The sequence below is a fragment of the Neoarius graeffei genome, chromosome 18 (genome assembly GCF_027579695.1).
Source record: "Neoarius graeffei isolate fNeoGra1 chromosome 18, fNeoGra1.pri, whole genome shotgun sequence".
In the NCBI taxonomy this organism is placed as follows: Eukaryota; Metazoa; Chordata; class Actinopteri; order Siluriformes; family Ariidae; genus Neoarius; species Neoarius graeffei.
Window position 1 is genome coordinate 21,572,850 of NC_083586.1, and position 13,009 is coordinate 21,585,858.

At 44.4% G+C, this 13,009-nt stretch overlaps 1 protein-coding gene across 1 annotated transcript in view; it reads left to right on the plus strand.

The window, feature by feature from the left end:
* si:dkeyp-9d4.3 (caskin-1) overlaps positions 1-12,735 on the plus strand; it is a 113,302-nt gene extending 100,567 nt beyond the window's left edge. Inside the window, exons 15-22 of the mRNA XM_060899438.1 lie at positions 4,073-4,182; positions 4,337-4,447; positions 7,022-7,123; positions 7,229-7,367; positions 7,696-8,489; positions 8,759-9,347; positions 9,586-10,333; positions 12,323-12,735. Of these exons, the coding sequence (XP_060755421.1) occupies positions 4,073-4,182; positions 4,337-4,447; positions 7,022-7,123; positions 7,229-7,367; positions 7,696-8,489; positions 8,759-9,347; positions 9,586-10,333; positions 12,323-12,419 (2,690 nt within the window). The 3' untranslated portion in view covers positions 12,420-12,735. The remainder of the gene's footprint in view (positions 1-4,072; positions 4,183-4,336; positions 4,448-7,021; positions 7,124-7,228; positions 7,368-7,695; positions 8,490-8,758; positions 9,348-9,585; positions 10,334-12,322) is intronic.
* Positions 12,736-13,009: the final 274 nt, after the last annotated feature.

A 13,009-nucleotide genomic window follows, 5' to 3' on the forward strand; every position in this document is an offset into this window, starting at 1 on the left:
TGCAACCCCATACCATCAGAGATGCAGGCTTCTGAACTGAGTGCTGATAACAACTTGGGTCGTCCTTCTCCTCTTTAGTCCGAATGACACGGCGTCCCTGATTTCCATAAAGAACTTCAAATTTTGATTCGTCTGACCACAGAACAGTTTTCCACTTTGCCACAGTCCATTTTAAATGAGCCTTGGCCCAGAGAAGACGTCTGCGCTTCTGGATCATGTTTAGATACGGCTTCTTCTTTGAACTATAGAGTTTTAGCTGGCAACGGCGGATGGCACGGTGAATTGTGTTCACAGGTAATGTTCTCTGGAAATATTCCTGAGCCCATTTTGTGATTTCCAATACAGAAGCATGCCTGTATGTGATGCAGTGCCGTCTAAGGGCCCGAAGATCACGGGCACCCAGTATGGTTTTCCGGCCTTGACCCTTACGCACAGAGATTCTTCCAGATTCTCTGAATCTTTTGATGATATTATGCACTGTAGATGATGATATGTTCAAACTCTTTGCAATTTTACACTGTCGAACTCCTTTCTGATATTGCTCCACTATTTGTCGGCGCAGAATTAGGGGGATTGGTGATCCTCTTCCCATCTTTACTTCTGAGAGCCGCTGCCACTCCAAGATGCTCTTTTTATACCCAGTCATGTTAATGACCTATTGCCAATTGACCTAATGAGTTGCAATTTGGTCCTCCAGCTGTTCCTTTTTTGTACCTTTAACTTTTCCAGCCTCTTATTGCCCCTGTCCCAACTTTTTTGAGATGTGTTGCTGTCATGAAATTTCAAATGAGCCAATATTTGGCATGAAATTTCAAAATGTCTCACTTTCGACATTTGATATGTTGTCTATGTTCTATTGTGAATACAATATCAGTTTTTGAGATTTGTAAATTATTGCATTCCGTTTTTATTTACAATTTGTACTTTGTCCCAACTTTTTTGGAATCGGGGTTGTAAATCCAGCTCCACTGAACAAACTATGGCATGTGATTTGAGGCTAGTATTAAATACATCAATATGATACTATTAATTCATAATATCAACCGCAAAATTGTTTTATTTATTTCTTTATTTTTACATGGCGTACATCAGAGACCTTAATCAGAGACACTGCTTATCACAAAGAATGAATTTTTGATCGATAAAATTATGAAAGAAGTTTCTCTGGAAGTGTAGCAGATGAGTGCTCAGTCAGCTTAGACGATTAATTACGAATATTCATGCACAAGTCTACGCTTTGGGAAAATACTAGACTCCAAATCGATTGTTTCCAGTGTACGTTATCGCCCTATTTGTATCACAGCAAAGAAAAAAAAACAAGAGTCATCAGATGACGACACATGAAACCCTACTTCAAATTTTCCCAAGTTGAATTGGTTGCCATGGAAATATGGAAAAAATAAAAATCACAGAAATCCCAAAATGTCAAAAGGCACAACTCCTCTAGTCACTTAACATAACTGTTAGGTTTCGTGAAAAAATTCCTAATAGTTTTTGAGTTATGCTCCGGAAACTAAAATGTTTACAGACGGATGGACGGAGAGAACAATAGCTATATCCCCCCGCATCATATGCCGGGGAGATAAAAAGCACTAATTCTGTTTGTAGTTTCTGTCCCGTGAGTGCTTCCTTCTTAAGGCAGTGGTCTAGATGTTTCTACTCGAGAGAAATTGGACAAACTCAGAGGCGTGAACAGGCAGCTGAGTAACGTAGCTCTGAATACAAGGAACTTTCCCTCATAATTAACTTAATTTTTGAATTTATTGAATTTTTGAAGCTGGACAGACCTGGCAGGCCCAAACGTATGGTGAGGGTCTGCTGGGAACGTCTGGCCGAGCACTCTGTCGGGGAGGTCTTTAACTCCCACCTCCGGGAGAGCTTTTCCCAGCTTCCGAGGGAGGCGGGGGACATTGAGTCTGAGTGGACCATGTTCTCTATCTCCATTGTGGACGCAGCTGTTCGGAGCTGTGGCCGCAAGGTCTCCGGTGCCTGTCGTGGCGGCAATCCCCGAACCCGGTGGTGGACACCAGAAGTAAGGGATGCCGTCAAGCTGAAGAAGGAGTCCTATCGGGCCATGTTAACCTCCAGGACTCCCGAGGCAGCTGACGGGTATCGGCAGGCCAGGCGTGCTGCAGCTCGGGCAGTTGCGGAGGCAAAAACTCGGAACTGGGAGGAGTTCGGGGAGGCCATGGAGAAGGACTATCGGTCGGCCTCGAAGAAATTCTGGCAAACCGTCCGGCGCCTCAGGAGGGGGAAGCAGTACTCTGCCAACACTGTTTACAGTGCGGGTGGGGAACTGTTGACCTCGACTGGGGACATTGTCGGGCGGTGGAAGGAATACTTTGAGGATCTCCTCAATCCCACCGTCATGTCTTCCACTGAGGAGACTGAGGCTGATGACTCAGAGGTGGACTCGTCCATTACCCAAGCCGAAGTCACTGAGGTGGTTTGCAAGCTCCTCGGTGGCAAGGCACCGGGGGTGGATGAGATCCGCCCTGAGTATCTCAAGTCTCTGGATGTTGTGGGGCTGTCTTGGTTGACACGCCTCTGCAACATCGCGTGGCGGTCAGGGACAGTGCCTCTGGAGTGGCAGACTGGGGTGGTGGTCCCTCTTTTTAAGAAAGGGGACCGGAGAGTGTGCCCCAATTATAGGGGAATCACACTTCTCAGCCTCCCAGGGAAGGTTTACTCCAGGGTACTGGAGAGGAGAATTCGACCAATAGTCGAACCTCGGATCCAGGAGGAACAATGCGGTTTTCGTCCTGGTCGCGGAACACTGGACCAGCTCTATACCCTTCATAGGGTGCTCGAGGGTTCATGGGAGTTTGCCCAACCAGTCCACATGTGCTTTGTGGATCTGGAGAAGGCATTCGACCGTGTCCCCCGTAGTATTCTGTGGGGGGTGCTTCGGGAGTATGGGGTTCGGGGCTCTTTGCTAAGGGCTGTCCGGTCCCTGTACGAACGGAGCAGGAGTCTGGTTCGCATTGCCGGCAGTAAGTCAGACCTGTTCCCAGTGCATGTTGGACTCCGGCAGGGCTGCCCTTTGTCACCGGTTCTGTTCATAATTTTTATGGACAGAATTTCTAGGCGCAGCCAGGGGCCAGAAGGAATCCTGTTTGGGAACCACAGGATTTCATCTCTGCTTTTTGCGGATGATGTTGTCCTGTTGGCTTCTTCAAACCAGGACCTTCAGCATGCACTGGGGCGGTTTGCAGTCGAGTGTGAAGCGGCTGGGATGAGAATCAGCACCTCCAAGTCCGAGGCCATGGTTCTCGACCGGAAAAGGGTGGCTTGCCCTCTCCAGGTTGGTGGAGAAGTTCTGCCTCAAGTGGAGGAGTTTAAGTATCTCGGGATCTTGTTCACGAGTGAGGGAAGGATGGAGCGTGAGATCGACAGGCGGATCGGTGCAGCCTCCGCAGTGATGCGGTCGCTTTACCGGTCCGTTGTGGTGAAGAAGGAGCTGAGCCAAAAGGCGAAGCTCTCAATTTACCGGTCGATCTACGTTCCGACTCTCACCTATGGTCATGAGCTTTGGGTAATGACCGAAAGGACAAGATCGCGGATACAAGCGGCCGAAATGAGTTTCCTTCGCAGGGTGGCTGGGCGCTCCCTTAGAGATAGGGTGAGAAGCACAGTCACTCGGGAGGAGCTCGGAGTAGAGCCGCTGCTGCTCCACATCGAGAGGAATCAGCTGAGGTGGCTCGGGCATCTTTTTCGGATGCCTCCTGGACGCCTCCCTGGGGAGGTGTTCCAGGCATGTCCCCCCGGGAGGAGGCCCCGGGGAAGACCCAGGACACGCTGGAGGGACTATGTCTCTCGGCTGGCCTGGGAACGCCTCGGTGTTCTTCCCGAGGAGCTGGCCGAGGTGTCTGGGGAAAGGGAAGTTTGGGCTTCCCTGCTTAGACTGCTGCCTCCGCGACCCGGTCCCGGATAAAGCGGAAGAAGACGAGACGAGACGAGACGAGACAAAAATTGCCAGCATTTTGCAAAATCTTATTTAAATACTCTGTAATAACACAATTGTGTAAAAATCCCCTGGGCTGTTGTAATAACATTTTGTTGTGTGCTCCAGCGTCCTCACAACTTATCCAGAGTGCACCTGGTGGTCCACGTCCAGAAAAGAAAAAAACCTTTGTTGATCCTTTACTACAGAGAAAAGATAGCGCTGCAACAGAAAGCAAGGTAAGCGATTGTCCGTGTGTTTATGTCCAAAATATTGGTTTATAAAGAAAGAATGAAAGATTATATTTTGAAATGAAATAAAATGATCAGCACAAGGAATTGAATGATAAAGTCATAGACAGTATGAAGGACATCTGAATTGTTTATGTTGTAGAGCTCAGAGGCTGTGGCTGAATGGCTCACCAGCGCTCAGCTGCAGTTTTACACCACAAACTTCCTGACAGCTGGATATGACCTTCAGACCATCAGTAGGATGACACCAGAGGTACTTGTACATACTTACATGCTATATATCAAGACTATACCACAGCAACCACCTAGCAACCTCTTAGCAATCAGCTGGGATTCCATCGCAACAACATGGCAACACAATATCGACTACTTGGAATACCACAGGAACAACCTAGCAACAACCTCTGAAGACCTAGCAACACACTAACAACCATCTGGAATACTGTAGCAACAACCTGGGATACCATAGTAACTGTGTATGTCCCCCACGCCAGGATCTGGTCTTCCCAGGTAGTCTTCTGTCCCAGCACTAGCCAACTCTTTAAGGCGTATGGGTGTGGTGCTGATCTCCGTTTCGATAGCCCTCGGCCTCTTGCCTATACAGCTAGGGTTACAGTGGGAGGCTAGTCCTCTGGTAACCGTGAGAGTTTGACTTCCCCACTCACATCTGTATTGCAGCATGCCTTGCCAGATGGTAGTAGGTACCATTTTTATGATGGTCTTTGGTATGACCCGACCGCGAGTAGAACTCATGATCTCCCCGTCGACAGGGGGACACGCTAACCACTAGACCAGGGGTGTCAAACCTGATCCATAAAGGGCCTTGTGGCTGCAGGTTTTCATTCCAGCCATGCAGCAGCACACCTGACTTGGCTCATTCAATCAACTGAACTGTCTTCACACAGTCAAATACTTGCAGCCACACCCACCCTTGATTAAAGGGTGGGTGTGTCAGTTGATTGAATAAGCCAAATCAGGGTGCTGCTGCATGGCTGGAATGAAAACCTGCAGCCACACGGCCCTTTATGGATCAGGTTTGACACCCCTGCACTAGACCAACTCGTGGTCTAGTAACTGTGTAGCAACACATAAAACAACCAAGCCACACCATAGCAACCACATGTAACACTATAGGTACAACCTAGCAACTTGATTCCAACCACCTAGCAACCACCCCAAAGCACCTTAGTAACAATCTGGGATTCCATAGCAACCAACTTGCAAGAATTTAGGAACAACCTAACGACACCTTAGTAACCACCTGGAATACCACAGCAACAACCTGGGATACCATAGTACCTATTTAGCTACACCCTAACAACAATCTAGCAACACTATAGCAACCGCTTATAACAGTCTTGCAGTAACTTAACAATCCCATTAGAATGACCCGGAACATCATAGTAAGCACCTGGTAACCTCATGGCCAATACCTAGCAACAGCCTAGCAACCACCTGATGTAATATAGCAGGTTGTTCACATATAGCAAACTTTTTTTAATAATTTTATCCTTTAAGTATTACAAGTGTTTCACCTTTTAACCTGTAAAATCCACAACGAATGATGACAGTGGAAGCCATCTTGTTAAATTTGTTGTGACTGTGATAATTACAATTCATTTATATCATTATAAAAATGTGATCTGCCTATTCAGTTTGCATTTTTCTATCCCTTGACCTTTTTTCATGAACACCATGCAGGTAAATTTAATAATCTAAATAGAGAGCTGAGAAAGGTGACTTTCAGACTGCCTTTCAGATTTTTCAGGTGTAGGTCATAAAAAGAATTTTCCCTGACACCCAATTATTTTTGTTTAGTGGGCCAAAAACTACTGAATTCGAGTCACAGACTTCCAATTTTATTAGTTTTTTTTTTTTAAATAGAACAATCAATGAATTTAGGACCACGTGGCCCTAAATTCTCTGCTATTTTTTCCTGCTTCACCGTGACGCAATACAAGATACTACATCATGCATGACGTGGTGGGCTTTCCCCGTTCACGCAAGGCATTGTAGGATACAAATTAGAAACAGGAGAGAAAAATGGAGGATGTGAATGAAACTGGAAAAACTGACTACAGTAATGGAAAGCCAGAAGAAAAGATGTTATGTTGCGAAGGAAAGGAAATGCAGTACCAAGCTAATAAATATCGGCGGTCAGCGAGCACCTCGGTGTGATCAGCTGTTTGTTTAGCGACAGAATGATGTAACTGTCAGGGCACAGTCAAAGGTAAACCTGTAGATGGCAGTAATGCAACACTGTGGATGCCAGCTGTCGTAAAACCCAAAAGATGAAGAAGAAAAAGAAGACGCCGAAGGTAAACCTGCGCATGCGAACACCGGACTTCTTCTGCTTGACTGCACGAAGCGAGCAATTTTATGCACATTATTTACAAGGGAATCCCCTCAAATTAAATAACTTTCCAGCCACAGAATAGCCTGGTTTTTTTATATTACAGAAAAAATATATATATCACAATGACCAAATTTCAGAGGGAACTAAATTTCACCAATTTTATGAAATCGAAAGGCCGTATAGTTTTAAATATCTGCACAAACTGATTCTGAATGCAAGGCACTTTTTCTTGAATTGTGTTAAAAATTGTCAAAAATTTGGGGGCGTCATGGCTCAGGTGGATAAGGCGCCAGACCATAAATCCGGGGACCCGGGTTCGATTCCGACCCGAGGTCATTTCCCGATCCCTCCCCATCTCTCTCCCGCCCATTTCCTGTCTCTACACTGTCCTATCCAATAAAGGTGAAAAAAGCCCAAAAAGAATCTAAAAAAAATTCTCAAAAATTTGATCTCATTATGTTTGATCTCCAGGACCTCACAGCAATTGGGGTGACAAAACCTGGGCACAGGAAAAAGATGCTCTCTGAGATCACCAAACTGACCATTCCTGACTGGATTCCTAAAGAGAAACCAGTAAGATGTTCAGCAAAATGTTATTGAATGTGTTCCATTTCATGTTTTCCCATCATTGTGGAGACAGGTGGTCTTCATGGTCTCCTTATCTTCATGTTCCTGTAGAACAGCCTAGCTGACTGGTTGTCCCTGATTGGACTGAGTCAGTACTATCAGACTCTTGTTCAAAATGGCTACGACAACATGGACTTCGTCAGTGACATCACTCTGGAGGACTTGCAGGAGATCGGCATCACCAAGCTGGGTATTGAGAAGTTGTGTTCTGAGACTATTATTAGCTGAAAGCAGTACTGTTTTGCTCTTTAACTAGATCTCTGTCTCTAGTATACTGTCAATCAACGTGATTGGTCAGGAGGTCTGGTTGACGGAAGGTCTGGAAAGTTTTTAATAATGGCCTCGTTCTAATACATTATTGTTTCTATACTATAGTAACAACTTACACAAGGACTTGTATGCTGGATGCTCCACATAAGAATAGATATTACATTGGAGTATTCTTTTAATAAATTTAATCATATTAATAGTCTAATCACAGCAGAAATGTATTTTTCCTTCATTTCTTTGCACTGCAGGACATCAGAAGAAGTTAATGTTAGCTGTTAACCGTCTGGGAGAGCCTCCAAAAGAACAGGACGCTGACCCTAAGGGAAGGCAGTCAGACTTTGAAAGCACAACTTTGAAACACCAAGCTGCTCCAGAATCCACCCCTGCGCCAAGGACACGCCGAGGGATGGAAGGGCGTGGCTCTCCACGGCACACCACCCAGGGGCGTGGGATACAGCGAGCAAATGCACCACCGCCTCTAAAAAAGCCTGTGTCATGCAACAGTCCAGCCCACACACCACCGCATACACCCACTAAAATCAAGAGCTCCTCCCCTCGCTCAAATTCTCAAGCCCGCCCAGTCCCGTTGCTCTGCCTTCCCCAAGAAAGCACAGCTGAGGAAGATGAAGATGGCACACCTCCTTTACCCAGACGAAAAGACCTGTCCTTCCCTGACCCACCCATGAAGTATGCCACGGTGGGTGGAGCCAACCGTACTACATCCTCCCTGGATGTTGGAGGAGTAAACCGTAGCCAGTCGTTTGCCACAACACGACCTCGCAGGAAGACGCGCCCCCCAACACCACCAAAGCGCTCTTGCTCCTCCATCTCCACGGGGAACTTGCCAAATGAGGGCGGGGTTAACCAAGACGAGTCTTGTGATTCATTTCTAAGCGTGACGTACAGAGAACGGCGCCGTAGTGACTGTGGCCCTGCATCTGAATCCAGGGTTTTAGGAGGAAGCGTTCGAGACATCGCTGCCATGTTAGAAATGTCCACATTAGGAGGCAGAGCCAAAGGTGCAAGCAGGAATTACTTACAGGTAACACCGTTTTTATAAAAATCAAACAACAGCATACTCATGAGATGTCACTGAGTATGAAAACATTGTTTGGAATGAACAGATAAACAGATACGAATAGGAACCACACTGTTTTTGTTTTTTTAAGGTCCTGTCACATTTCCTCGTCTTTTTGCTAATATATGATTATATTTGTAATCAGTAAGTTAAATTGTTGCGATTTGACATTAGTATATCTCCATATTTAAGGTTATGAAATGCTGAATTTGCATATTTGCCCTGTCCTCCAGCCAAGCCCGGACATCCTCAGGCGGAACCGTGACACTCTGAGTTCAGATGAAGAGATCCAGAGTCGCCGTCGCACCATCAGCGGCCCCATAACTGACTACGAGAACCCCGTTGCACAGCAACATGGCACTCAACAAGGAGAAGTTACCAAATCTCCACGAATTACTGATGAACCAGTGGAAAAACTCCCTGTGAGGCGAACCCCAGAACCCCGCCCCCGCTCTGTGCTCACTCAAGAAGAGTGGTCACGTGTTGACGCCACGGCAACCTTGAGGAGGCCCCGCACACCTCACGACTTGGGTGGCGAGAGGGTCCAGCTCACCGAGACCAGTACTGTGAGACGACGGCCAAAAGTAATAGCGCCCTCTCAGAGGGATGATGTAGTTGCAAATGCACCAGATGATGCTATTCGTGTAAAACCTGCATCAGAGGTGGAAAATGCGTATCGGGAAAGCAATATGAGTGACGATTTCAGGCGGGTGCTGAAGCCTCCAGTTTCCCCCAAGCCAGCTCTGGGCCTCAGAAAGCCTGAGCCTCCCACTCCAACAAGACGAGTCTCACTTCCAGGACCAGAGAACCAACACAGCACAGGTACTGCTAAATTAACATGGAGAATAATTCTTGAAAATTCGCTAAACCAGCTTGAAAAACATGCTGAAAATGCCAAAATTACCGAAATCATAGTGAATTTGTTCACTCCTAGCCTTTAAAATATTTTGTAGGATATAACTATCTTCAAGTACATAACATTATGTATGAGCCTTTTGAATTAGATTATATATCTGATGTATATATACACAATTTCTCTCTGATCTTTATGTCTCTTTAGTGGAGTTCAAAAAAGTTCCGCCGCCTGTGTCTCCAAAGCCAAGCCCTCCTCCTACGCTTCCTAAACCAATCAAAATGAAGCCCATGTCAGCACGTACACTTACTCCACCCAGTGACTTAAACACACACCCACACTCCCCTACCATTCTCCCTGAGCAAGTGGAGCATCCCATTCTCAGTCCATCAACTCTGACCCCGAAACAAGCAGAATGTCACGCTTTGTCCCCACGACCTTTGATGTCTCCTGTTCAGAGCCCACAAACCCCACAAACTCCTTCAACCCCAGGGTGCGGATCTGCTCCGGTCAAGCCCCCAAGATCGTCCATGGCAGGACTGTCAGTGGACATTCCCAGCCCTTTTGAGGCAGAGCCACGAGACGTGGAAAAACACAATGAGGATGATGAGCAGAAGAGACAGAGGAAGGAGGTGGCAGTGGTTAGTAGGGGGCAAGACATGGAAACTTCCAATGAGGTCATGAGGGTCACAGAGGGGTCAGGACAGGCGCTGATGAGGCGCAGGAAAGCGGGTGTGTCCAGACAGATGCCGATCGAGAAAGAGATTGAAACCGCAACAGAAGATGGCGGAGTAACTACAGATGAAATTCGAAAGGGAGTGCCAAACACCAGAGGATCGGATGAAGCCAGACTTCATGGAGAAGAAGGAATAAACCAGCAAAGGCTGGACGAGACCAGTGCCTCCTTAGCTGCAGCACTGGAGGTCGTCGAGGAACGGATTATGACCGAAGACAAGTATTTTTTATTCATCATTAAATGTTACAATTAATAAATATTTGTTGACAGTAATTAAAATGAATAAATATTATTAAATTATTAACATAACCATTAGATTAGTAGTAGAATATTTAAATAATATTGGCTGGTTTTGAGTGGTATATCAGATATATTCCATTCAGCTAGCATAATATTGAACAAGTCGAAGACGAGTACCTGAATGGAATATATCTGATATACCATGAAAAAAAGCCAGCCAATAATATTATTATTATTATTATTATTATTATTATTATACATACACATTCAATGGAACAATTATAGATTTTACAAAAAGTTAAGAACAAGGCGGTAACTTACCAATATCGAATGCTGATTCTGATCAAATGTAATTCAATGTTCTGTCAATCCGATGTACTGTACAAAGTCAAAGTTCTAACAATAAAAATGGTACAAGTCCAAAAAACCTGAACAACAACCCAACTTATATACAAGCTACACTACCGTTCAAAAGTTTGGGGTCACCCAGACAATTTTGTGTTTTCCATGAAAAGTCACACTTTTATTTCCCACCATAAGTTGTAAAATGAATAGAAAATATAGTCGAGACATTTTTCTGGCCATTTTGAGCATTTAATCGACCCCACAAATGTGATGCTCCAGAAACTCAATCTGCTCAAAGGAAGGTCAGTTTTATAGCTTCTCTAAAGAGCTAAACTGTTTTCAGCTGTGCTAACATGATTGTACAAGGGTTTTCTAATCATCCATTAGCCTTCTGAGGCAATGAGCAAACACATTGTACCATTAGAACACTGGAGTGAGAGTTGCTGGAAATGGGCCTCTATACACCTATGGAGATATTGCACCAAAAACCAGACATTTGCAGCTAGAATAGTCATTTACCACATTAGCAATGTATAGAGTGGATTTCTGATTAGTTTAAAGTGATCTTCATTGAAAAGAACAGTGCTTTTCTTTCAAAAATAAGGACATTTCAAAGTGACCCCAAACTTTTGAACGGTAGTGTATATCCAGGGTGACAGTTCAAGTTCAAAGTTACTTTTGGTCATAGTTAATTGTTACATTGCAGTTGTTCAGAACAAAAGAGCTTTGCTGAGTGAAGTCCTCTTGTAAAAGTCTCCGTCACTTTTCCTCACCTCCAAGTAGAACTTTGACGATATTTCAGCTGTTGCTCTCTTTTCTGTTTTTTCGATGTCCATTGGTCTGTTTTTCCCTTGTAAACATACGTGAAGAATATCCAGTGAAGTTTTGGTAGACTTTCTGGTGTTGAGCGCGTCTTTTTAAATCTTCCGCTTTTAATGAAGCAAACCTTGCGGCCATGTTTGTTTACCAACTGTTACAGTCACTCGCTAACGCAGACGTTTTACGTCTCCGATGTGCTTCTTTTCCAGCTTTTCCATATATTTAATGCGGAAGATTAAATGCATGAAGAATATCCAGTGAAGGTTTGGTAGCCTTTCGGGTGTTCAGCACGTCCTTCTCTTTCAAAATTCTCTCTAAATCTTCCACATTTAATGAAGCAAACCTCGAGGCCATGTTTGTTTACAAACTGTCAGTCACTAGCACTGGATCTTCGCTCTTTCCCGGCCGACAAAGAAATGATTGTGTGCGTGCGCAGCAGCAAAGTTTTGTCATTGGATCTTCGCATGAGCTCCGATGTGTGACGTTGTGTTGTCTTGACAACGTACAATATTATAACAATATTGCATGCTCATTCTCCATTGGGGAGAGTGACATAATACATGGAGGATAAGTGATATGATAACAATTTTGCATGTATTCAATAAACTCACTAGAAGGGAATAGAATACATGTTTTTATTCCATGGAAAAAGTGCCCCGTATGTATAATAATAATATAAAATGAATGTTTTTAAATCAGAAGACATCTTTATGTAAATCTTCGAAGAGTGCATATTCAGCTGGACATTAGCATCTCATTTATCTCAGAAATCCCATAATCTTGTTTTTCCATTTTGTGTTTTAGTTCTGCGATGGAGAATAAAAGCACAGTCAACATTCTCGACGATATCGGAAACATGTTCGATGACCTTGCTGACCAGCTGGACGCCATGCTGGATTGAAAAATAAGAAGCACAAAACAAATCGTAGACAGAAAGCACAGCGTAGTCTTTATCTGAGCACCAGATCTGTTTGAAGCCATGCTTTAACGATCAAGCCAATCCAATGGGAATTATGATAAATGATATGAGTAACACTGATCTTGAGTTTATCAAGGATAAAAGTTATGGACCTTCTGGAGGGCAAAGATCTTGGGTTTAAAATTCTGAAACAGCCACATTTGGTGAAGGTTTTGGAGCCAGGACATACTTATGGACCGCTGTCATGCTGCTTCCGGAGATAAGCACAATTAAATGCTAACAAACTATTTAAACATTGTTAAGGTCAAGAAATGCTAGCAGTGTGTCAGTGTGTGTGTGTGTGTATGTTTCTATGTGTGTACTATGTTTGGGCTTTCTTTCACCGGTGATCAACATTTGTGTATTCATTTTTCAATAATAATAATTGGAATCACCATTTTTGTGCTTTAATGTGAAGCCGGCTTCAAGGTTTGGTGATAGGTAACTCCGATTTCAAAGGGGAATAAGGATAAAATTTGGATAAAATAAAAACAAATTCATATTTTAAGGAATACGCTAAAGGTCAAGGACCA